At 49.0% G+C, this 25,119-nt stretch overlaps 7 protein-coding genes; 4 read left to right on the top strand and 3 right to left on the bottom strand.

Moving 5' to 3' along the window:
- Positions 1-360: 360 nt before the first annotated feature.
- On the bottom strand, positions 361-3,613 carry GSTUM_00006080001 (uncharacterized protein). XM_002838232.2 has 7 exons: positions 3,320-3,613; positions 2,774-3,268; positions 2,306-2,724; positions 2,027-2,188; positions 1,067-1,968; positions 760-1,010; positions 361-663 (listed from the first exon to the last, which is right to left on the bottom strand). The coding sequence occupies exons 1-7, from the start codon at positions 3,528-3,530 to the stop codon at positions 467-469; spliced, it is 2,637 nt and encodes an 878-aa protein (XP_002838278.1). The 5' UTR covers positions 3,531-3,613; the 3' UTR covers positions 361-466.
- Positions 3,614-3,815: 202 nt separating this feature from the next.
- On the top strand, positions 3,816-7,016 carry GSTUM_00006079001 (uncharacterized protein; the record flags this gene model as incomplete). XM_002838231.2 has 4 exons in its annotated part: positions 3,816-4,438; positions 4,496-5,700; positions 5,867-6,059; positions 6,150-7,016. Exons 1-4 carry the CDS (start codon positions 4,187-4,189, stop codon positions 7,014-7,016), a joined length of 2,517 nt encoding a protein of 838 aa, XP_002838277.1. The 5' UTR covers positions 3,816-4,186.
- A 550-nt stretch (positions 7,017-7,566) lies between these two features.
- GSTUM_00006078001 (uncharacterized protein) lies at positions 7,567-11,079 on the bottom strand (the record flags this gene model as incomplete). Its single annotated transcript, XM_002838230.1, has 6 exons — positions 7,567-8,402; positions 8,463-8,557; positions 8,816-8,840; positions 8,895-9,036; positions 9,105-10,706; positions 10,768-11,079. 6 exons carry the CDS (start codon positions 11,077-11,079, stop codon positions 7,567-7,569), a joined length of 3,012 nt encoding a protein of 1,003 aa, XP_002838276.1.
- Positions 11,080-11,618: 539 nt separating this feature from the next.
- On the top strand, positions 11,619-13,039 carry GSTUM_00006077001 (uncharacterized protein). XM_002838229.2 has 1 exon: positions 11,619-13,039. The coding sequence occupies exon 1, from the start codon at positions 11,978-11,980 to the stop codon at positions 12,917-12,919; it is 942 nt and encodes a 313-aa protein (XP_002838275.1). The 5' UTR covers positions 11,619-11,977; the 3' UTR covers positions 12,920-13,039.
- A 1,294-nt stretch (positions 13,040-14,333) lies between these two features.
- GSTUM_00006076001 (uncharacterized protein) lies at positions 14,334-15,391 on the top strand (the record flags this gene model as incomplete). The annotated part of the gene is made up of 2 exons (XM_002838228.1): positions 14,334-14,611; positions 14,695-15,391. The coding sequence occupies 2 exons, from the start codon at positions 14,334-14,336 to the stop codon at positions 15,389-15,391; spliced, it is 975 nt and encodes a 324-aa protein (XP_002838274.1).
- Positions 15,392-15,424: 33 nt separating this feature from the next.
- Positions 15,425-16,104, bottom strand: GSTUM_00006075001 (uncharacterized protein). XM_002838227.2 has 2 exons: positions 15,935-16,104; positions 15,425-15,870 (listed from the first exon to the last, which is right to left on the bottom strand). Exons 1-2 carry the CDS (start codon positions 15,962-15,964, stop codon positions 15,610-15,612), a joined length of 291 nt encoding a protein of 96 aa, XP_002838273.1. The 5' UTR covers positions 15,965-16,104; the 3' UTR covers positions 15,425-15,609.
- A 2,122-nt stretch (positions 16,105-18,226) lies between these two features.
- GSTUM_00006074001 (uncharacterized protein) lies at positions 18,227-23,717 on the top strand (the record flags this gene model as incomplete). XM_002838226.2 has 6 exons in its annotated part: positions 18,227-18,507; positions 18,574-20,566; positions 20,915-21,667; positions 21,721-21,928; positions 21,992-22,296; positions 22,353-23,717. 6 exons carry the CDS (start codon positions 18,227-18,229, stop codon positions 23,124-23,126), a joined length of 4,314 nt encoding a protein of 1,437 aa, XP_002838272.1. The 3' UTR covers positions 23,127-23,717.
- Positions 23,718-25,119: the final 1,402 nt, after the last annotated feature.

Raw genomic sequence — 25,119 nt, 5'->3', positions numbered from 1 at the left:
GGTATCCTTTCCTACATAGTAGCTTCCCATGAGGGGTCTAGTTCTCGGTCTATCTAACTTGCATATCGGTGGGGAACCGATCTTATCACAAAGCCCAGACCGACAATATCGCCTTGTATTGCGCTCATGGGTGGTCACTCGGTTGAATTGGTGCGGGGGAGTTTTGATATGAGAATACTTCACTAGAAATACGCAAACTACCTATCATAGTATGGTAGCAGCCAAAATTAGTTTACGTCCATCCACCCCATATAACGGTCATCACATCTCCCAAATCATTAATGTTCTAATCGTACCGCAGCAGTCAAACTCACATCACATCATCGCCGATTATAAAACTCCTCAAACCAGGAATCGGTACCAACAAACCAACCAACAAGCTGTAGCGCCACACTTCACGAGAAAGGAAGAAGAAAGCTCCGGAACCAACGCCCAAGCACGGTAAACCCAACAAACCTCTACCAAACTACAAAGCCCAATCCGCCAAATTATCCGCCAAGCTAACAAATGGCTCATCAATCTTCTTGATAGCAAACTCGCTGCAGAGCACACACTCTGCTGCGACCAACGCATCAAACTCCTCCACCTTTGCCTCACGGCGTTTCCCCCTTGCATGTTCAATCTCCTCCTTGAGCTCTCGAACCTTCCTGCTCCGGCCTACGCCTCCGCCAGCAACTACTTCTGCCGTGAGGCAGTCAGTGTGGAAGGCGTGCTGGCATGGGAAGACAAAAAATTGGCGGGAGAGGAGGGGGTACTGACACACGTAACATCGTTCGCCGGGTTCGACTATGGCATACCGTTGGTCTAGGGCTATGATGTCGCTGCGGATGTGGCTGGCGGTGTGGGTAGACTCGTCCATTTCTTTCTTGAGTTGGTCGATGTGGTGGGAGTAGTCTTCGAGAGCTGTGCAGATTTCCTCTTGGAAGGAGTCAATTATGGTGAAATCCGGGAAAAAAGGTATTAGGTCTTCAATTTTGAGAAGTTCGCAGCGTTTGAGGAACTCAATTGCTCTGTTTAGTGTATATTAGTATATAGGTGGGCTAATAAAAACGGGTCACAATCTCACGTTTTGATATCCTTTGCTCCCCGGATTACCTCCTTGGCAACCGCCAACCATAGATGTTTCCGCAATTCTGGATCCTCTTCTGGCCTGTCTGCTATGACGCTAGCAAGTTCGACATTCCCGTGCTTGAGTGCAAGTTCGACCGCCTGCAAGTAAAGGCCCATGCTCGAGTAGATATGTACACAGCTCTGGATATGACTATGCTGAATGCACAACCTGAGTGCAAAGTCTGCATCGTACCGGGGATCAACGGTGTGAGATTCGAGGTACTCTAATAGCGAGGACTCGCCTTTCGAGTAATGTGAGGCATATATACTGATTAGAGTATTATGAACAGCGGCATCAGTGGAACCGTTCTGATGTATTACAAACAGAAGATAGCGAACAGCCTGGTTTTTCCCAAGGGCCACCCTTGTGTACTTGTTGTAATTGAGCATCGCTGGTATTAAATTGCGGGGGTTGAGATTTGATTGGCGCATTAGAATATCCACTGTCTCCATAGGAGCATTACTCATTAGAACACTGGAGTACTTGTAGAAGATTTCCGGATCGTTTTGCCGCTTTAGCACGTCTAAGGCCTCTAGCCATTTTTCCCGTTGAATCCAATACGCCAGTACATAGCCGTAATCATGGACACTGTTTGCGTAGTACAGAAGCTCATCCCTTCGGCCGTGCGAGGATATGATCTCGTAGGTTGTCTTCCGATCAAGATCTGATTTATATTTGCCGACGAAATCTTGATATTCGAGCTGAACTGAAGTCAATTGTGTCTGGATGTTAGGTGATGTAGCTGCCCCGGCACCAGCATGAGAGGCCAACGTTGATACTGCGTCCTCTAGAGTGTTCAGCTTTGCCATAAAGACTTCGATCAACCAACTAGCAACCATGATCCTTTGCATTACAGACTGTCACCTCATTAGTCAACATCAGACCGGAGATATGTCGCTCCATAGATTGGCTTACACTCTTCTTCAAATTGGCCAGTTTAGCCAACAGATACATCCGCAAGGCATCTTGTTCGCCCCTTTCCAAAAACGTTAGAGCAACCTCCTCGAAGCTCTTACTACTCTTTCCCCAGATCTCAGCGGCCCCCATGTATTTCCCACTTGCCACTAAGTAGTCACCCTGCTCGATGGCTACTTGGTCCTTTTGCGAGTTTGTTTTGGCAAATCTCATAGCTTTCTCAAACGACTTTTCTTTCAACAAAATCTTCCACAAATCTCTTTCCTCGTCCGTCACCACGATCTCGTATATCTCTGCTGAGGTAAAAACCCAGAAAGTAGACTTCTTAGGATCACTACAAAGGCCCAAAACAGTCGTCCCCGGGTCTACCAGGGTCTGCTGAAACACAATGCTATCATCCAGCTGGTTAATAGCGTAGAGGGTAGTGTCGGTAAGCACTAGCACATGGTGATGCGTTAAGGCTATTGATGCTACTGGACTATCCGCACTTGGAAGGGAATCTGATGAAAACAGCTTCGACGTAGACAGGACATGGGCGCCAAGGTCAGAGTTTTGTGGTGCAATAAGAAGCTTTCCGTGATAGATCCCTGGAGTTGTGAGCCAAGCGAACGATCTCTCAGGCTCATACTCGTCAGAGGATTCCGGAGATATTGAAAGTACGCTATGGTTAGCCGATGTGTCATGGAAATCCTGAATTACTAGAATACATTAGTCACTCATAAAGCATGTAAGAATGCCGAAACGTACTTGGAGCCTCCGAATCAAAAAATTTGAGGAATATTGACCCTGGATCAGCATGCCTCTGCACTTTCCCGACCCAATGCATTATCTGCCCGGGCGTTGAAACAATCACCCGCCTCAATTGCTGGTTCCCCGGCAACCCATCCACCCACAGTCCAGTAACTGAGTGATTGTCGGGAGTCTTGTAGACCTGTTTCAAGTACCTCTCATCTTTTCTCATAAAATTATCTTCCATTCCCTCAATATAGGTTTCATATATGCTCCCATCCTGAGTTCCAATCAAGATCTCCCGTGTCGAGGCCGTGGGTAGGGCAGGTGACCAGGCTACGCACTCGATGTGAAGGGATTTTAAGCGAGAAAGATGTCGAGCCTTTGCAGACCGTGAATGGAGATAAAAGTTCTCACCGTGGGTAGTAGTTATGAGCAAATGGGAAGCAGTGGGGTCAAGGAAGATCCGACGAATAGCACCAACTTCCGAGATTTTGCGGGGAAGGTCGATGTCTGTCAAGATCACTATTAGCTGCGAACCCCCAAGGAAAGATTTCATCGTACCATCGATGTCCTGAGGGGAGGCTAAATCTATTCGCAGAAGCCTTCCGGAAGCGAGGGCGATGATAATAACATTATTAGCAACCTGGACAGCGACGAAACCGGAAGCTACCTGGAATTGAAGCTGAACGTGCTCAACGTGGAATATCGGCAGGAGATCAGCGGAAAGATCCGGGATAGCAGCAGAAGCAGAGCCAAAGCCTGGGCCGGCCATCCTGAAGGGAGGAGACGATGGTGTCCGAAGGCTTGAGGAGGTCAACACTGGCTATCTGAGGATTGCTTCCGGAGCCCCTGGAGGGTTTGGGTGGAGGTGAGGCTTAAAGGACACAATCGTGGGCTGCTGTCAGTCTCTCGCAAACGCCATCAGCCACAGGGCCACACGACCCGGACACACAGACCGCATCCAAAATCATCCGCCAAGCTTTCAATCCTAAACCTCCGATGTTTCTATGATCTCTATACCACACCACCAAATTGCCCCACTGCAGTAAAAACCCCCCACAACCCCAAAGTACATGGAGTTATCCAAGAATTGAAGCTTGAGAGCCTGACATATGCCGATCTTTCCCCTTTAATTATCCTTATCCATCAATCCCCGCCTGAGCCATCCTGCTCATTTTTCTAAAGATGCGGAGGCTACCAATCAATCTTCCCTCCTCCGTGAGACAACCATTCCTCAGCCGGCCGCTACTCAAGTTATTACCCTCCGTGGTGTTGTTACCACGATTGTCACAGTTCTATGCCACTGAAGCTTCCTCGAACGAGCATCCGCCCCGTCTGGACTTCAACGCCATTGACAAGAAATGGCGTGAACATTTGAACAACCCTAAGGAATCGCCAGATTCGAGAGAAAAGTTTTATATTCTTTCCATGTTTCCCTATCCTTCTGGTGTTTTGCACATGGGCCACCTTCGTGTATACACTATATCCGATGTGCTCGCTAGATTCCAGCGTATGCGGGGGAAAAGAGTGATTCATCCGATGGGTTGGGACGCGTTTGGACTCCCAGCGGAGAACGCTGCCATTGAGGGGGGCGTGAGTGCGAAGAAATGGACAGAAAAGAACATCGATTCAATGAAGGAGCAGTTCAGCCTAATGAATGTCGGTTTTGACTGGGATAGGGTATGCACGATCACTTCATTTTCACCTTCTTGATACACCTAGTCTAATAGTTGTTAGGAAATTAGAACTTGCTCGCCAGATTATTACGTTCATACTCAACGCCTCTTTCTCAAGCTCTACGAGCATGGGTTAGCATACCGTAAAGAATCACAAGTTAATTGGGACCCTGTCGATGAGACCGTTCTTGCCAATGAGCAAGTCTTAGATAATGGAAAATCCTGGCGTTCCGGCGCTGTGGTCGAGCGGCGGACCCTTCCGCAGTGGTTCTTCAAAATCACCGCCTACAAAAAGGCGCTGCTCGAGGACCTCGACGTGTTAGGGCCTGACTGGCCAGACCAAGTCAAGTCTATGCAAGCAAATTGGATCGGCCTATCCAGAGGTGTGAAAGTTAAGTTTCCTCTTACCGCCGGAAAAACTGATCTTGGAGGTTACACCAGCCTTGAAGTCTACACTACTCGTTTGGATACTTTACTTGGCGTACAATATCTAGCAATCTCAAGCATACATCCCCTAGCACTAAAGTCCATTGAAACCGATAAGTACCTACAGAAATTTTTACTAATTCACGGAACCGATTGGAATACAAGATCGAAAAAGGGAGAGTTGATTAAGGGTTTTAGAGCTCTAAATCCTTTAACCAACGAAGAGATCCCGGTTTATGTCGCCAACTACGTTGTGGATGGGACCGGAACAAGTGCCGTGATGGGCGTGCCAGGACATGATGCTCGCGATAATGAGTTCTGGAAGAAACGTGGACCACAAGAGGTGCCGGCCAAGGTTGTAGTCCGCCAAAGTCGATACGACAGGAAAAAGAACCTGAGGCCGGAGGATGGTGGTGTGTTCGAGGATCTCGGAACACTGAATGAGAATTGCGGAAGATATGAAGGGATGAGCAGTGCTCATGCTCAGAAGGTCTTTCTGACAGAGCTAAGGAGGAAGGGTCTTGGGAAGGCTCATGTAAACTCCAAACTTGAAGATTGGCTCATCAGCCGACAAAGATACTGGGGGACGCCCATACCAATGGTTCACTGCGAAAGCTGTGGGATTGTGCCGGTCAAGGAGGAAGATTTGCCCGTGGTATTACCAGATATTGAAAAGCTCAGTCCTAAAGGAGGCAATCCGCTAGTGTCGATGAAGGAATGGGTAGAGACTCCTTGCCCCAAGTGTGGAGGAGAGGCTAGAAGAGAGACAGATACCATGGACACTTTTGTGGACTCAAGCTGGTATTTTATGCGCTATGTTGATCCTCATAATAAAGAATTGTAGGTCAGCTACTTGCGCGCAATGTGAGTTATGGAGCAACGAGCCCGGATCCCGGTGCTGATCAACGTAAAAACACAACAAAATCCGAGGCCCGTTGCACCATGACTTAGTTTGTGCGCAGGTATATTCCCTTAATCTCTTCAAACCAGATAGCTAACCTTCCAGGCCATTCTCCCCTGAAAAGGCCAACGAGCTGCTCCCAGTAGACGCCTACATCGGCGGAATCGAGCACGCAATCCTACACCTCCTTTACGCCCGCTTCATCTCTAAATTCCTGCGCAAAATTGGAATGTGGCCACTCGGTAGTGATTCCGAAAACCAAGGCGAGCCCTTCAAACGGCTCGTAACGCAAGGCATGGTTTTAGGGAAAACCTACAAGCATCCAGCCACTTCCCAGTTCCTAAAACCCGAAGAGCTCGAAACGGATCCGGAGACCAAGGAGGAGAAGGTATCGGCAGACGGCGCATCTCCACGGGTTTCCTGGGAGAAAATGAGTAAGAGTAAATTCAATGGGACCGATCCACGAGAGTGCATCTCCCGCTGGGGCGCCGACGCCACGAGGGCGCATTTACTTTTCTTGGGACCGGTGCAAGCGGAATTGCGATGGGATGAGGACAGAATAATTGGAATGCACCGCTGGTTCGACAAACTCTGGCGGCACACCAGCATGCTCGCAGAGAAACTCGCCGACCCCGGTTTCCCAATCTTACCAAACCTCATTGCCCGCCCCGTAACCACGACGAGCATCCCGCCGGAAGACCACGACCTCTTCTCCATGCTCCAGGAAACGAACCGGAACAGCTCCTTTGCGCTCTCAAAAACACTAGCCCTAAACACCGTTGTGTCAAACCTCATCAAGCTAACAAACACCCTCACATCCCCGCCCGCCGAAACCCAACCAACACTTGCCATGACCTACCGCGTCACGAACGAGCTCCTGCGAATGCTAGCCCCCATCGCGCCAGGCTTTGCCGAGGAGTGCTGGGCCCGCCTTCACACCCACGTTCCCTCCATGGCAGGCACTCGCGTGCTTGAGACCACGTGGCCATGGTTCGTCCTTCAGGGGGAACGCCTAGGTGGCACAACGACCTGCAGCGTGCATATTGATGGGAGGTTCAGGTTCAAAGTGACGCTTGAGCGGGAGCGCTTGATGAGGAAGCTTGGCGAGGGAGAGCAGTACGCGAGAGATATTATCGCAAATAAGGAAACGGCTGGCAAATGGCTAAAGGAGAAGGAGATCGAGAAGGTCATTGTCTCATCTAATGGGAAGGTTGTTAGCTTGCTCACTAGACCGGTCACCCGGACACCACAGTAGATACCTGGGAAGGGTTTTCATAGATTATCACTCGAGGGCCGGGATGTACCGCTATTTCTGAGGAGCACGAATTGTATTTATGTGGGCACTAGAAGGACTCTACTCGGTGTATTATATGCTAGAAGGTCTCGTCATTCTCTTTGAATAATATCGTAGATAGCGCGGTGCAGTAGTGCAGCGCTTCGTGCAGTGTTAACCAGTAGGTTGGACTATTTTAGACAGCCCCAGAGCAAACTAATAACCCATCACAAATTATGACTCACAGAACTCAACTCTCTTGACACTATTCTATGCTACAGTAAACTCAGCCCAATCCCCGCCACCCACCATCCATTCATCTGGTTCAAAAAGTAACCACGCTAATTCCCACCCCGCCCATCTATCCATACAGCGCTAATACATGAGCAACTTGACAGAACCTTCACATCTACCCCGCTATGCTAGAACATTACACTAACTAAGTAATGAGAGAAAGAAAGGAAAAGGAAGGGGAAAGAGGGGTATCTTGTCAGACGCCAATTAGAAAAGAAAAAACAGGAAGAACAGCACTCTATCCCCCCCACCCCTCCAACCCCGCAGTATCCCACTCCCCAACCTCCATCTTATCAATCTCCCTCCTAAAGAAGTCCCTCTCCATCTCCATCATATCCATGTCAGCGCCCATACTCTTCGGATACCTCCGAACATTATAGAAATGCGTAAGACTCCGGAGAGCCTGTTCCTGCGGTAAGCTCTCTTCAACTTCACTATCCACGTCGCCGCCGGAGAGCCAGTCGTCCTTCAGCTCTGGCCTGCAGAATAGATATATCGAGGTGATAACACGCATGTTCGACTGCCGCCACTTGCGGCCGCAGTAGGGCACTTGCCCCTTGAATACCTTGAGCGTGTAAAGGCGCAGGTCCTCCTGTGGACACTTCAGCGGCTTGCGGAGGATAGCGGAGGACTTGTACTGGACGAGGGAGAGGTTGCGGTGCGACTTGTTCTTGACGATTTTTTGCATTATTCGGACGAAGTTTATTGCTGTGAAGAAGTTGCGCCAGGAGAAGTCGGTTATGGCTTCCGGGGGGTGGGATGGTGGGGCGCCAGAAGGTGGCGGCGGTGGGGGGTCGGGTTCCTTTTGCTCGCGCTGGAATCTGAGGATTGGCGGAGGGCAGGCCTCGTCCTGCGAGGAGTCCAGGTAGGAGTTATTCGGGTTGGTTGGCGGCTTGGATTTTGGCTTGGGGTGGGAAGAGTGGAGATTGCAGAAGTTGAAGAAGGACATGTCCTTGCGGTCTGTCTTGGTGGTTACGGTTTGAACAATGTCCTGCTGGTTGAGTAGCCTGAGCACGAGGGGAAGGTAGTTAGAATCCAAGAGGAGCTGGGTCAGGTATTCGAACTTGAGCACGTCTGTTAAAAGGTATCAAATTAGTTCACAGCTCTATACCAACGGAGATAGCCAAAACCCACGAGAAACCCGAAACCATTTCAACATTCCCATCAAGATGGCACTGACGGCCTTGCTAGTGATCTCCCTAATCCTCTGGGCATCTGCCTCGTCCAACCTCCTCTTCTCATCGGCCTCGCGCTCTGCACGTTCCTTCTCTCGCTCCTTTTCACGTTCCCGCTCTCTCTCCCTCTCCTTCTCCCAATCGTTTGACGAATGTTCCGACCCGTCCTCGTTAATAGTGTTTAGTCCCTCTCCCCCGTCTCCATTAGCGCGACTCACTCCCGGAACCGCCCTTCCAAAGATATTCCAAGAACTCCTGATCGAGGACCCGGGATGGTCAGCCCTCCCAGTAGCTGGGTCAATATTTGCTGACCCTCTCTGACCACTGCCTTCGCTATCTATACATTCATTAGTTCCATGCGGTAGCCCGACCGATTCACAGACACGCTTACCTTCTTTATCTGCGAACGAAACCTGTTGGCTACCTGGTGGAGGCGGCGGTAGTGGCGGTTGCATGGGGGGTGCATTGAGATTGGCCAATATAACCTTCAAAAGCACAATCACGAACGATTGTAGCTGAGGCAACGCAGCTCTCTACAGAAAAATGTCAGCAATAGATACCAAGAAATAAAACATAGACAAGGGCTCAAGGTGGGACGGACATAGAACTCTTCTACTGACTCTAGCCGTTTCTCCTCCCACCGCCGGTCCCTTCCCTCGATCTCCTTCCTTTCCTTCAAGATCTCTTCGTCAACATCCCACCCCCTTTGGAATTTCAGAAATGCTTCTCGCTCATCCCACAGGTGCTTCATCGCCAGTGTAGATCTTACTCTCCCAGAAAATAAATCTCCAGCCTCCTTGATGCTCGTCGGAACCCCGCCACCACCTTCTACTCTAGAAAAAGTGTCATCATCCTCCTTCCACCAGCACTTTCCGGCAAACTTCTTATCTACATCAGAAGAGGAGGAAGGAGGATATAAGAAGGGGAAATTGTTGTTTGTTTGATAATTCTGTTTCTTCCCTCCTTTCCCACCAACACCCCCGGGAGACGGCGGAGGCGACGGGGCAGGAGTAGCAATGTGAACAGCCTTATTCAAGATAGATCCTAAATTCTCACCGCCACCCTTTCCCCCCAACAGCACATCACCATTCCCGCCCGTTCGGCCAGTCGTAGTATTAACGGCAGAAGACGGTAGAAAGGAGTTTGCAGCTAATTCAAAAGGAAAGAGAGGTTTTGGAGGATCGTATGCCGGATATTTAGCCATAATGTCTTGCCTAAACACATGGTAATCTAATGGCGATGCTGTGATTACTCCCTTGCCCACCTCCGGGTCCAAACCCGCCAGCCCGCGTGCATATGTCTTGACTTTCGCGAGATGTCTATCAGGCTCGCCAAAAACAAGTAGCATGGTTTTCCATGTGAGAAGGAGTATGTTCATAAGTGGTAAATCGACACTGTCCTCCCATCGCAAACGACCTAAAGTCTTCGCCAAGAATCCCAACAGACCACTCTCTCCCGGCAAATCAGCAATCTCGTCGCGGAGCGACTCAATTTGTTGATCCATTCCCGGCATTGCGCCCTCTGCATCCTCGTCATGGCGGCGAGTGACCTCCACCAGAAAGTATAATATCGTTAAAGCGTACCGGAGTTCCTTCCTATTCCATCCCCTGTCTCCTTCCTTCGTCTCATCTCTCGAATTACTACCCGCAGCAGCATACTCTAATTCTCTTCCTACCGAGCCTCGGACACAATTGAACAACGTCTCTACAAGCCCTGCCTGCCTTACTAGCGCAACGTTTTTCTTTATCCTGTCCAGATGGTCGTCTTCGGAAACAGTCTCCCCAAATACGCCCTGAACAACGTAGGCCAACCCCTCAAGACCTTTTACTCGTTCCCTCTGGTTGGTATGCTCGAGGAGGTCCGCACATCGAGATATAAAACGCCTCCGCTTGACATCTTTGCTAGCAGTCCATCTCGAGGGCCGCTTTCCGGCCAGTGATTCAACCTTCTGGTGCGGTGGGAGTGAGAGAAGAGGATAAGTTTCTTCAAAGGTTTGTTTAGAAAGCAGCAGGAGCGAAAGGTCGTTTGCGAGCGAATAAGAGAACCACTCGTTCAATTCCGCAGTAACAGCATCCGTAGAGGAGTAACGAAAGGCGTATTCCGGTTGCTGAGCAAGGGTCAGATTTCTTCCCGAAATTTCCTCAAGTGCACGACAAGCATTCAAACAGGTGGGGGCAGCAGCCGCAGCAGCTCCTGTAGAAAGCTCAACCACCGCAAACTCTCCTGTGGGGCGTGGGCAAAAAGAAAGATTGATCAACACACACCTTCAATCTAGGTGCCTCGACGACCAGCCTCTTCAGCTGCATAAAGCTCAAGGAATCTTGCGCCAATCCCGGTTGTCCCCCACCAGCATCAATGCCAGCGCCATCCCCACCACCCGTCGGGCTGGGGGACTCCTCCTCCTCTTTCATTTTGCTCGTGTCGATACGAACTTTGTTTGTGAGGTCTGCTGCAGATCCCGACGGCATGATAGGGGTGTCACCTCCGCCGCCCCCTCCACCACCGCCCCCGGAATTACCGTTAGTGTTGGCCAGCATGAGGTTGGAGGTTTGTATCGTGATGTCGGAGTGTGACATGGTGGCTAAATCACTTGCGTAGGTTTGGGAGGCTCCAGCCAGAATGTTGACAGGCATAGTAAGATTGGGCTGCCCCAATCGTCGCGTCTACCGGTATTGAGCGGCCCCTATCAAGGTGACGGCAGCTTGCTATTAGGTTTTGTGCAAGGTTACATAATAATTTCCTTGGGGTGGCCCTGTTACCCGGCAAGAAAGTGCGTGGGGGGTCCCAGAGGCTCCGCACACGGTACGAGTACAGTACTCGTAACTTGGACCAAGAATGATTTTCAAGAATCCGAGCGAGAAGTGATGGCGATTACAGTACCATGCCACACAATCTTGGATCCCCTCCCTAATATAATGTGCAATCGTGCTATTATATCATAGATCGTCCGATAAGGCCGCTGCTAATTAACTTATCCCATACCCGTTTGCACAACCCAACAATGCGCTTTCTTCCTCAACTTAAATTTACTCGTATATTAGGCACTTAGTACTATATGGCACGTTATTCCCATCATCACCGCAAATCCATCTCACTCCGTACGTTGCTCATGGATAAGGCGGGGAGGGCGTCGTATCAAACGGCCTTCACGTTCCCGACCGTTGGCTGGGCAAATTGGTAATAGTCTGTTCTAATCCGATTACCGGTATCCGCCTGATTGCTTGGGTCAAGATAAGAAGTTTCCAGTGGCCCCAACACCCCCACCACAATTTTAAGCCAATACCAAACCCAAGCCCCAGACTTGTATATATGATGGTGCCGGTGCGATACTACCGTCAAGGCCACCACTCCTGCTCCGAAATATTCGTACCGGCGAGCTTCAAAGGAACCTAAACCGGCAACAGTGGCGCATCACCAATACACGGAGCCTCCCACTCTTGACCCAACCTCATCCCAACATAGGGGGCGCACAAAATGCGGCTGCACACTCGCTACGCTCTCCGTCGGTTATCGCGAGGCTTCCACAGAACCAGCGCGCGCTTTTCCATTAAACGAATCCCAGTTCCCTTCGGAACACACATACAACCCTCCCTGCACATCACCGAAAAATGTCCCCCGAGCTGCGCCTGCTCCCTCGAGAGCTTGCCGGGGGGTCTGGATATCGATAGGGTTACCTCGCTGAAGGGAACTATGGCAAATTACTACCGCCACTTGCTCGTCTGCACGGGCCGTTCGGATTGGGCATCGAAAATCGAGTTGGACGTTGTAGAGCCTGGTGGCGGACTGGCTGGGAGGATCAAAGAGTTGACGTCAATGAGGGGTGGCGCGAGGAGGGATCTGAGGGACCCGTTTGCGCCGACTTTGGTCACTAATTCTTCCTTTGAACGGGAGCCAGGGGTTAAAGAAGGGCTAGGGGTAGCATCGGCTTATATTTTCCCTAGCGGGCTTTATCTGCCGAAGATTCCGGTTAGGGATGAGAGTGTTGTTGAACTTGTGAGGGGTTTTTTACTACCCGGTGGAGAGGATATTGTATCGACCTTGGAAACCAGGAAAGTTTTGGAATCGGTTGTGCTTATCTGTTCGCACAATTCTCGAGATACACGTTGCGGGCTTGTGGCGGGCCCCCTGAAGAGACAATTCGAGAGGGAGCTTGCGGAGAAGGGGATATTACTGGAAGGTCATGAGGGCGAGGAAGGGGGGGTTGGGAAGGTGCGGGTGGGTTTTACAAGTCATTTGGGCGGACACAAGTTTGCTGGAAACGTTGTGGTATATCGACCTGACGGCCTGGGCATATGGTATGGACGGGTTGAGCCAAAACATGTTACTGGGATTGTGGCGGAGACGATCTTGAATGGGAGGATTATCGGTGAACTGTGTCGTGGTGTAGTAGAAAAATCCAGGAGGATTGATGTGTAGATGGGAGGCAAGTACTTGTTGTATCATAATATTATAGTCTACCGTAGTACTTGCTGATCTGGCATTGTGTCATAATGGAATATAGATTTCCACTAATAATAAATCTCATCTTTAACCTTGTCTGAAAATCAACTATAAAAGTGGTAGAATATATATCTTTCCCGTCAAGGGTAATGAGAAGGCTTCACACTTCGAGATACCATGCTCGTATTTTATATTGGACAGGAGCCCACTACCCAAGTGAAATATGAAAAAGCGAAGAACCTTCCAAGAAGCTTATCATTTCCGGGGTAAGGGTGATGAAAGTGATATGATAGCCCAAAATTCTATGATATCATAATATCATACGATCCGTTATGATATATTTACGGAAATCAGTGATAATATGATACGATAATATTATTATTATCATAGATTAAAACCCCCCTCGGTATGCAAAACCGAGTGATATATAATCGGGTGACCCGGTTTCTAAGGGGAAATATCTCGAAGACTACAACCCTCGTTACTCCCGCTGCCCTGACAAGAAAAAAAATTAAAAACCAAGTTTACAGTATGGTGTGTTATCACGATAAGAGATTTCGGTTCTCTCTGACCTGCAGGCCACGATCTTGATGCGCTGCTACTGCGGAATACTTCCGCAATGATATCTGCAAAGAGAAATATTTGGGCATCAAGGATGATGTGAGTTCTCTGGTACCGCTATTTTCCGGGAGATGGAGCTTGGTAATTCGGATATCGAGTGATGCGTACCGTATTAGCCTGGCTGGTGGTGTGTGCAACATGTAGTGAGTGGTAGGTAATTGGGAAATTTGCGAAATTCCTAGAGACGGTTTCAATATCCTTCCGAAAACGCTAACCCGGATCATGCTTTCATAATACTGTATCAAAGCTCTTCCAGACCGGGATTGAAATTATCTCTACATCTCGAGTGGACACTGGAACCTACTAGAACTATGCAGACCTCCGACGAGTCAATTAGATCCTCACCCGATTTGGAAAGACATCTGTCTGTCTAGACTGATGTTGCACAGACATTAGATTAGTGGGGACTATCATACTGATCTGTGGTACAGTAAAGTACAGTAATTCCTCAACTCCAATCACCAATCCCATATCAACTATCATACTTTCAAGACCAAGAACAACCTCGCACAAAGGTGCAAAAAAAACAATAAGCAAAAAAAATAAAATAACGATTGCTATCGGTGACCTGTCAAAGCTTTGAAACCATTAATAAGGGCAATGATACACAAAAAGATAGAAACCCCATAGTCCCAAATGTATAGTAACCCATAATCTTCCACTAGTTATTATAACCAAGATCAAACCCACAAACCCCATTCTGGAAGAGGGGCCGTGCACGAAGCTTAATTCAACGACACTGCCACACCCATTCACAAGTCCGCCACAAATGCCCCGCTTGACACCAGAGCTGATCCGGACAGCCAGGAGGAGTCACGCGCTTCTCCCACTCCTTCTGCCAGAATGCCGGACAATCGAGCAGGCATCTATGGAGCTGCGCTGGCTGACGCGCGAAGGGCGGCAGCGGTGGGGAGGAGGAGGAGGAAAAGGTTGGTTGAAAGCCCTCTGCGAGAAACGTGGGCGTGGATGGCCGCTGCAGTACCTGTTGGGTACCCAGCCGTTTGGGGCTTTGGAGATGATATGTGAGAGAGGGGTGTTGATTCCGAGGTTTGTGCCATGATATTGTTTCTTCCTCTGGTGTTCTACTGGCAGCGGGACCACCGGGTTTCTGATTCTTGCTTCTGTTTTAGACCGGAGACGGAACAGTCTGCTAGCCATCTAGGTGGCCATATGCTTAAACACCTGCACCCGCACTCGCAGGTCAGGATTGTTGATTTATGTACTGGGACGGGATGCATTCCACTGCTCCTACACAATCAATTATCTGCGGCAGGGATGTCTTCACGAATACTTGGTGTTGATATTTCGGTTAAGGCGCTGCGATCGAGCAAACGGAATCTCGAACATAATGAAAAAGTGCTGTCGGCTAACGCACGTGAAGATATCGAGTTCTTCGGTGGTGATGTTCTGGCAGTGGATAGTTTGGTCGAAACAATTGGGGGAAAGCTTCAAGGGGTAGACATAGTGATATCAAACCCACCATATATTTCAAAGGAGTCATTCAATAGATCTACCGGCCGCTCCGTCAGGAACTACGAACCTAAGCTGGCGTTGGTGCCAAAAGGTGGTAACGGGGATATATTTTATCCCGCCATTGGACGGGTTGCGGAGAGTCTGGGATCTCAAGCGGTTATAGCTGAGGTTGAGGGATGGGAGCAGGCAAATCGGGTCAAGCAAGAATGGGCAGGAAGTGGGGTTTGGGAGGGCGTTGGTATATGGAAAGATTTTGCGGGAATTGGAAGGACGGTGGTTGGATGGAGACGCGGATGGGAGTGGATTCGAGATGGACCGGATGTAGTATCGTATTATAGAGATTGGGGGGAATGACCTAGGTACAAGGAAAAAGGGTGTGATATTAATGATGTTTGTTGATTGGGGATAATGAGAAAGTAATATTATTTTTCAACATTGAGGAACCCCTGGTTTTCCACGCCAATAACTCGCATCCATCCTTCTGCCAGCCACTCTGGGGCCGCGATCAATAATCCGTTTCTCCTTTTCTCAACATTTAATCCGAAGCGCTCGGCTGCAGTTCTCTTGTCCTATCATCTCCAACCGGAAGCTTCTTCATCATCATCATCATCGTCATCGCTGTCGTCTCTGAAGCCTTCCTCTAGATCTCTGTTGCGGGTCTCTCGGTTATCATCATCCCTAAGCCGGACGCGTCCCTGCGCCGAAAATGTATCGGAAAACGTCCGAGGAAGATTTCTTAGAGGGATGATATTGCGCTTCACCAGTAATGGCCGGAGGGCATGGCGGTAGGTGATAAAAAGAATTGCCGAGCAGGTTAATGTGAGAAGTATTGTCTGTAGACTTGTTAGTCTGGCTCCCCAAAACAGTGTTTTCTTGGGTAGATTCTCGGTGGCTCACAGTAATAAAGTTAGCGACAGTACCCATCATGGTGGTTCATGAGATTCGAGGGATGAGTCCAAACACCGCCGTAGATATGGTATGAGTACGGAAGCTCTCCAAAGGTGATTTATTGTGGGATGAGGCTGAGAGGTCTCGAGGAGCTGTCTGGTGTGCCGAAGGAAGCTGAGGTGAAACAGGGTTATTTACCAGGATCACAAAGGGGACTTGAAGTGAAAAAAAAGAAAAGAAAGGAAACAAATTTAGGTGTGTAGAAATCTATCTTGTCTGCTGATCGCATTCTTGGGGAGAATAAATGCCTTCTATGCAGAGCGGTACATGTGGGAGTTTTGCATTTACCAGGCTTTTCTATCCTCACTGAGGTATGATACCGTATCATCAACACCTTTTGAGGAAGAGTAACCTCAAGACACCCCTGGGACTTTCCTCTTTCTAGCAGTGATAGGGGGGTTCAGTTCAAAATTGACAAGGGTTGACACTACTTTGTTCGATCGCCTATTGTTGAGCACCGCACACTCCTTCCATACTCGAGTAGACGCAGAGAAGGCGGATTGAACCCTTACTTTCGACTATCCGTACACATCTCCTTCTAAAAAAACTTATCTCACCTTGTCTCCCTATTTTCGTCTAAGTGTGACGATTCTTTCTCACCACCTCCGTTACTCCTCGTGGTGTCTTCTGCCCCATGGAAACGAAGTGAAGCGGCACGACACGAACCGATTCTTTGTTTTTCCCCCCACAAAAAAAAAAAATTCTCTGGGATTAGCAGTGTGGCGCACTCGGCTGGGTTTGAGTTTTCAAGCTCCTTCGTGATCGAGGCAGCTAGGAGGAGAGGAAAATAGTAGGAAAAACCGGCAGGAGCTAACTAGTTTAGAAACAGCAAAAAGACTGAACATACACAAGCTGGCTTCACTCGGCATCTGGTTTCCGAGACAGCGAGGGGAGGATTTTAATTCCTACATCGGGTACCTGTTTCGTGTGTGAACTGGTATTTGAAGTGCCATACGGCCTGGGTGAGGGGTATCTCTCGGTGATACGAGCAACTGGGAGGGGTACAACGCTGGGAAAGCTTGCAGGTTAGGAGGGAGGGCAAGCTAAGAGAAGTTATCGCAATCCGGATAACGGGACCCCTGGGTTGGATCCATCGCTGGACAAAAGGTTGAGCATTGCACTGTCTTGCCCTACACTCTCTCCAAAATTTGGCATACCTAGCCACACACTACTCGGACATCCTCTATCACCGCCACAAAGATTATTACTTCTGAAAACAACCTTGCTTTCAAGAGATTCGCGACGGCTTCCTACCTTTCTAGCTGAAGAGCAGACCCGTAAAGAACTCGTGTGCTGCGGATGATCGAGCAAAAACCGTTGCCCCAAACCCCACGGCCCACGACTCCGTCATCCCCGAAACCGGAATCAACCTCATTTCTTCAACACGGTGCTATCATGTCTTCAAATTCATCTGGAGGAACGGCTCGTCAATCGAGTGGAAAAACTTCTATATTCTCGAGGAATAAATTGTCGAAAGTTGCGCAGTTCTCCTCGTCTACACCGAAAGGAGGCGAAACATACTCATCATCAGATGCAGATCCACCCAAGTCTCGAGGCAAGAGTCACCACCGGCTTTCCCTGTCAAGTACGAAAGGAGACCGAGATAATAGAGATAGTCACTACTATCCTTCGGAATTATCACCAACGATGGCCAATGGGTTGAACTATTCTGCTGGTGTAGTTACCTCAATACCCTATGATTCAGTAGCAGCAGATCTGAACCGGCAGCCGGTTCCGGGGCCCGCAGATCATCCTCGCCCTGTGTCTCGAGGCGACGAGCAGGTCACTCCTCACGCATTAGGACGAACGGGAGATTTTCATCAATATCCTTCTGTGTATCCTCAGCAGCAAGATCAACATTATTCTCATCCTTCGGGACCAAGGCCACCCCCTTCCAACTCTTCTTCGACAACAGTGACTCCTCCAGCACATCATTATCATCATCAGGGACCGCCGAGTCCCTACACGAACGCAACATTTTCGTCTCGTCAGCAACATCACGACAGCAATTCCTCTACGCCTAGCTTCTACAATTCTATGGTTTCCAACTCATCAAATTCTACTTATCCCCGATCTTCCTCTGACCAGAATTCCTTGTACTCTTCTATTTCTTCCACCACACGAAACTCAGTTCTTTCCGTAACGCCCAGTGTCGCTGACCTAATTCCTTCCCCCATATCGTTTCAGTCTGCGGATGGGTTTACGCTTGAACGACCGCGGGATGACCGTGTTGTGGAGGCCATGTTTTACGAATTAATGGAAAAGCGTGGGTACATGAATCTTCCTGAACAGGCCAAACGACAAATGATGGCTTATCCACCGAGCAAAAAATGGGTTATGGTTCACCAGGACAAACTAGCCGATTTCCAAGCGGAACAGAAAAGGCGAGCTGCTGCCCAGGCGCAAGGGCGCGACCCGGACGAAGACAGTCCGGAGTGGTATGTGAAAAAGATAATGGATGGGACCATTAGCGCGAAGCAGCTCGGGAGTCTAAGTGTTTCCCTGAGAACACAGCCAATCAGGTATGTGAAGCCTCCTAGAATATGTCATCTAAAAATGACTGATGAACTCCGCCCCCTGTGGTATAGTTGGGTAAAGGAGTTTATTGAAGCCCAGGGACAAGTTGCTCTTACTACTGTTCTGCGGGGTATAAACAATCACAGTGGAAAAAATAGTGGAACCGATGCAATGCTTGACCGAGAATATGATATTGTTAAATGCTTAAAGGCGTTGATGAATAACAAATATGGTGCAGACGATGCTCTCAGACACCACCACTGCGTATCCGCTCTTACGGCATCCCTTACATCGCCAAGGGTAACAACTAGAAAACTCGTCAGTGAGGTTTTGACCTTTTTGTGTCATTGGGATAGACCGCATGGCCACACTAGGGTTCTTGCAGCACTAGATCAAATCAAAACGCACCAGGGCGAAAACGGGAGATTTGACTCGTGGCTCAGAATTGTGGAAGTCACTATCGATGGTAGAGGCAAGCTTGGAAGTCTTGTGGGCGCTAGCGATGAAGTTAGATCTGGGGGTATTGGAATGGAGAGCTTGCTTATGGAATACGCTTTGGCTACCCTATTCCTTATCAATATAATAGCCTCGGGAGCCGATGACCTGCACGCCAGAATTCACATCCGGGCCCAGTTCAAAGCATGTGGGTTTGGGAGAATAGCGGCTAAGATGCAGGGATTTCAGTACGACTTGATTGAGAAGCAAATCCAGAAGTATGAAGAGGATGCCGCCGTAGACTATGACGAACTCATGGAAAGAGATGGAGGAAGTATGGTTGATAGTCTCGATGGCGATCCGAAGGATTTGAATGACCCAGTAGCTATCGTGGATGCTATTATGAGCAAAGTTCGGGACACCAGAACTCAGGATTATTTCATGTCAACATTGCAACATCTCCTACTCATGAGGGACAATAATAACGAGGACCGGCTCCGGATGTTTCAACTCGTTGACTCGATATTGGGCTATGTAGTTATGGACCGGCGTTTACCAGATATGGATCTGAAAGCGAGCCTTAACTTCTCGGTTCAGGCTTTGATGGACAAGCTGCACACTGACGGTGAGGCCAGGCACGCATTGGAAGAGGCTAGCGAGGCTAGGCAAATTGCAGAGAGTGCAATTGCTGAACGAGATGCTATGAGAGCTCAAGTCGACATGGGCGCGGACGGCCTGATTGCAAGGTTGAAAAAGCAATTGGAGGAACAAACCCAGGTCATTGAAATCCAGAGGAGGCAGAACGAGGGTTTGAAGGGGGAGCTAGAGGAAATTAAGCTTGCGCATGCTATGCAGATGCAAAAGAGTGAATTGGAGACTAGAGAGCTATATCTCATGCTTCGTGATGCTCAAGATGCAACTGATGCAGCGCATGCTGAAAGGGTTAAGCAGGCGAAGAAGGAGGGTAAGCCCATACCAGCGGAAGCCGATGTTACGCAAATGAAGGGAATATTGGACCGCCGGCGGTTGATGTTACGGTTAGAAACTCAACTAGAGAGAAAGAAGACGGAATTCAAACTGGAGGGCAAGGTATGGCAGCAGGTTGCCCCAAGTGACAGGCTGAGAGAATTGAGGGAAAGAATGGATGCTGTGCAAAGGGAGGCTAAACTCCTTGAACGGGAACATTTCGAGGAAGCTGCTCGGCAGAGAAATGTCTCTGCAAACTTTGGAAGTGTTAAACATAAAGGCAGCCAATACCCTAGCTATCGGCAAGTCTCCGTTCCTGAAACGCTGGCTGAGCGAGAGAGGATGCGTGGAGACAGGGAAGATGGAATTGCGGAGGAGTCTGATGATAATATTTTCATTGAGTATGCGACACCAAGGATCATTGAAGTTGGCAAGAGACCACTTGCAAGCAGGGACCGCTATACACCGAGGGCAAAGATGAATCCCGAGCGAGCTACAGGGATCTTGGGGGAAATTGCCGCCAGGGTTCCAGTCATCGACCCAGACGAAGAAGACAAGGGGGCAGAGGCCAAGGATATCTCAGATGCTGGGGATGGCGTGGCCACCAGGCGCTCGCGCCCGGGCATGGAGTCAGACTCGCCAAAGGCTCCGGTAGATGTGGAGGTGCCCCCGAGTGGGGGTGCGGGGTTCGCTGGACCCCCGTCCCCCCCCGCCCCCCCGGCGGGCTCATCTCTTATGCCTGGATTTTCAGCATCTGTGCCTCCACCGCCCCCTCCACCGCCAATGCCAGGGTTTGGTGGTGCCCCACCTCCTCCACCCCCGCCTATACCAGGCTTCGGGGGTGCTCCGCCACCACCACCCCCTCCAATGCCAGGCTTCGGCGGCGCCCCACCTCCACCACCTCCCCCTATGCCAGGCTTTGGTGGTGCTGCTCCGCCTCCGCCCCCGCCTATGCCTGGCTTTGGCGGTGCACCACCCCCTCCCCCGCCCCCACCTCCGGGTGGATTCAAGATTGGTGGGCCTCCAGCGCCAGGTATGCCACCACCGCCCTCTATGATGCCTGGTGCTTTCCCTCCCACAAGCGGACTTGCAGGATCCTTTTACACAGGCATCAGACCCAAAAAGAAGCTCAAGCCCATGCATTGGGAAAAGCTCGACGGCGTTGAGTATACTCTCTGGGCAAATCGTATCGACAAGGAAACTATGTTTGATGAGCTTAGCAAGAAAGGTATTCTCGAGGAGATGGAGCGTCTTTTCGCGTTCAAAGAGACTAGGATGTTGAAGAGGGGCAAGGGTAGCGAAGAGAAGAAGAAGGAGTTTTTGGATTCCGGTGTTGTCAAGAGTCTTCAGATTGCGCTCTCGAAATATACTGGATTGTCAATTGAACAGCTTGTCAAGAAAATCGTCAGCTGTGATAAAGATATTTTGGACAACACCGCTATCATGGACTTTTTGCTCAAAGAGGAAATGTGTAATATCAGCGACAACCTTTCAAAGAACCTGGCGCCGTATAGTACGGACTGGACAGAGACCGACGCCGAAAAACAGAAGAGGGAGTCTGATCCAAATGAACTGAGGAGAGAAGATTACATCTACTTGGAAACGGCCTACAATCTCCATCATTACTGGAAGTCAAGGATAAGAGCCCTAGCACTTACAAGAAGTTTAGACCCAGACTATACGGAGCTGCAAGGTAAACTACACCAAGTTGTTAAGGCTTCAGATGTCGTTCGGGGATCCAAGGCCTTCCACGGCGTTCTGAATGTAAGTCATTAGAAATCACTCGGCGGGTCACGTGAATTAACTCATATTTTCAGGTCATTCTTACGATGGGAAATTTCATGAATGACGCTAGTAAGCAAGCAACCGGTTTTAAGCTTGGTACGCTCTCGAGGTTAGTCAATGTCAAGGATGAGAAAAACCAGCGCACATTCATGGATTACATCGAAATGTCTATCCGGAACAAATTCCCTGAATGGCAATCATTCGTGGACGAGCTCTATGAGTGTATTTCACTTGAGAAAGGTTAGCGCCGTAGTTGGTGTGGCGGTGTGTCTCTAAAAGTATATACTGACTCATTGGAAATAGTGGATGTGGATAATTTGATGATGCAAGCTAAGAGGTTCATCGATAACATTAACAATATCCAGGCGTCCGTGGACTCAGGAAGCTTGAGCGATCCCAAGAAGTTTCACCCCTCAGACCGTGTGTTACAAGTGGTGTTGCCAATTTTGCCGGAAGCGAGGAAGAAGGCTGGATATCTCAAAGATCATCTTGAGGCCATGACTAAGACTTACGATGACCTTTTAACCTACTATGGCGAGGATCAGACAGACGAGACCTCGAGGAAGAGATTTTTCAAGATGATTTCCGATTTTGTAAAGAACTATAAGGTAAGAATTTTCCTTTACATTTCTGGTGCAATACACTAATCTAGGTCTTTATCTAGGCATCTAACCAGAAGAATTTGGAACTTGAAGATGAGGAAAAACGGCGGGAGAAAAGAAAGCAGCTTCTCAACGCAGCTGCACAAAACCAGAAAGCCAGTGGGGGCCCGCTTTCGCCCGACAGCTCCGGTGCGATGGAAGCCTTGTTCGAGAAACTGAAGCAGGCTGGACCGGCCCAAAGGGAAAAACGCGAGACTCGCCGCAGGAACCTTGCAAGGGGCGGTCGAAGAACTGCTTCCGGCGCGAGCCGAACAGCATCGGGAGCAAGTGTCGCCGAGAGCGTCGCTGGAGAGCAGCCAACTCCGCCAAATGATACCTCACCTTCCCTCTCACCACTTCCCCCGATACCTTCCTCAGCAACTGAAGAAGAGGATGCGTTAACCTCAAAAACGCAGGAAATGTTAATTCAATTGAGAGGTGAGAATAGTGGGGATTCGTTGGTTGCTTCGACGACATCCGGAGCTCAAGGGGCTAGTGCTATAGGAAGTCTGAGGGTTAGGCGGCGGAGGGGTAGTGGAGAGGATCTCAGGAGGGAAAGGCGGCGACGACAAGGCAGTAATGTCTCTGCTACGGGGGCGGCTGCAATTGTGGGTAGCGTCAACGGGGAAAGTGCCGAAGATGCAGTGGCTAGGGCCAAGTTGGCCCTCATGAACATGCGAAGGGGATCGGACGATGCAACCGACGATGAAGCGGGACTCTCCAGTGAGAGATTACCAACACCTACCACTATAGTTTCTCCACCTTCTCCCGAACCTCAGAAGCAGAATGACGACTAATCCCTTCCCTGGGTTGGCTTTTTTGTCTTTTTGTGTTACCTTAGAGTAATTAATGGCAGCAAGAGATATTTGTTTTTATTTAATTTTAGTAGTCTTTCAGGGCGGAGTTTTCTTTTTCTTTCTTCACTTCCTCATTTCCTCATTTCCTTTTGTCATCGGTAGCTCGGACGGGCAGGAGGGGGGAGGATAGCACAAGGTTGGGTTGGGTCTTTTTTTTTTTAACTTTGTTTCCTTCGTCAATCAGATTACTGTCTTCCCTTCCTGTATATGCCCACTTCTATCTTACGGTACTTGGATTGCAGTACCACTAACGCACTCTCCCCTCGAGCTCCTTTTTCCCCCTTTCACTGCGGTCTTATCTGATTGGGGGGGGGGGGAGTTCTGTTTATTTATTTTTGGATCTACGTATGCATGCTACCTGCCAGCCACGATGTCAAATCTCTTGTAATTTATTTTTTCCTTTACTTCCTCCTTGTTTTATGCATTTGATAGGACAATTTTTGTATCGCACGGATCGGATAGGATTGGATTGGGGGAGGGGAGGTAGTGATCAATTGTACTGTACAGAATGAATGTTAGGCAGGTAGATTCACATTGAGTATTACACGAACTTGTGCGTTTTGCTATTGTATCATAATATTATTACAAATAGTGGCAATGATTGTTTTGAGAGATGATGGGTGGATTCGGGAAGTGCCCGTGGCGAGATGACGAGATGCGCCCGGCGGACGCCCTCGTTTGTAACTTACCTTCAGCTGTTTCTCGAGAACTCACTCCTTCCCGACTTTTACGATTAATCCTGCTCCAGCAAATGCTGTAAAGGCAACCTTCATGCTCTGAACATAGCGTACTATAATCTAAGTGAAGTGTACAACCAGCATGCTCCGAAATGAAATTGCCGAAGTCACCTTATCCGAAAGGCACGATTGGCTCTCATGTGGTGCGAGAACGCCGAGGGTGGGAGAGGGTGACCTGGAGTTAAACCTTTTCGCTCTTATTATAGGGCTTTTCTGCCCCAAATAGTAGGGTTCGTTGGTGGCTCCTGCATTGATTGCACATTATGTCACTCATTGCTAGGATATTGCGCACAGTTGAAATCCGTACAGTGCGGCAGTGGATCCGTCTGATGGATTCGGAAGTGCAATTCTTGGTCCGGGAAAGTATCATATGGTTTGACTATGCTAATGATATCCCCTGGTGTTTCGTGTTCAACCGTACCCACCCGGTAATGCGGCGCTCTTGTGGCCTAGCAGAATACTGCGGTCTACTCATGGGAAGGTAGCCATCTGGGGCTTGGAGTAGTTTACTCTCTACACAGGAGAAGTCGTATGAAGAAAATCCATGGGTTAAAATGTTGTGATATTTTGATTTGAAGTCAGTGACTTCAGAAATCCACCAATACCTAAATGTAACAACATTCAAGATATGACAGCCATTACAGAATGGCAGACCTATACCCATACTGGTGTCAAGAGAATGCTGTATTATAGTAGGAATATTTGAAGTTGAAAAGGTATGGGAGTAGAAATGAGTTGATACCTAAGACTACATTAGTATACTAAAAGTATAGGGCCAACAGGATTATAGAGTACTTAGTATTATAGTTGAGGTCTGCAACAGGGGCTCCCTATGGGAAGATGGATCCCAAGAGTGTGACTGTATTAAATTAAATTCTTTAGAAGATAAAGATAAATAAAAGTCTCAACATCTTAGCAATAGAGTGATAGGAATGAATGAGGAAGTTGAAGGATGATGCTAATTGATTGAGTTCCTCCACTCTCCATGTTTTCCTTTTAAGCTTATCTGGTCATAGTGCTCACCACTATAACAGTCCTAACACCTATTCTCTACTGAACTCTAGGTTCCAGCTAGTTACATAGAATATCACTACATTTGCCTTCCACTTGTAACGTGTTTGCAAGGTGCTAATCATGTTATCGATTATGGATACGATAGTTGGCAGGTGGCCTGCTCTTCCGGAGAGGAGGCGAGA

The sequence above is a fragment of the Tuber melanosporum genome (genome assembly GCF_000151645.1).
Source record: "Tuber melanosporum whole genome shotgun sequence assembly, scaffold_24, strain Mel28".
NCBI lineage: Eukaryota > Fungi > Ascomycota > Pezizomycetes > Pezizales > Tuberaceae > Tuber > Tuber melanosporum.
This window is presented reverse-complemented; position numbering and strand designations above follow the sequence as displayed.

What these genes read in the sequence shown, in the direction of transcription:
- GSTUM_00006080001 (XM_002838232.2), bottom strand. Translation starts at nt 3,530, where the DNA reads ATGGCCGGCCCAGGCTTTGGCTCTGCTTCTGCTGCTATCCCGGATCTT. An exon ending in CTCCCCTCAGGACATCGATG is followed by an intron (nt 3,269 to 3,319) that starts GTACGATGAAAT and finishes TGATCTTGACAG; the next exon opens with ACATCGACCTTCCCCGCAAA. An exon ending in TGGCCAATTTGAAGAAGAGT is followed by an intron (nt 1,969 to 2,026) that starts GTAAGCCAATCT and finishes ATGAGGTGACAG; the next exon opens with TCTGTAATGCAAAGGATCAT.
- GSTUM_00006077001 (XM_002838229.2), top strand. Translation starts at nt 11,978, where the DNA reads ATGCGGCTGCACACTCGCTACGCTCTCCGTCGGTTATCGCGAGGCTTC.
- GSTUM_00006075001 (XM_002838227.2), bottom strand. Translation starts at nt 15,964, where the DNA reads ATGATGGGTACTGTCGCTAACTTTATTACT. An exon ending in CTGTCGCTAACTTTATTACT is followed by an intron (nt 15,871 to 15,934) that starts GTGAGCCACCGA and finishes ACAAGTCTACAG; the next exon opens with ACAATACTTCTCACATTAAC.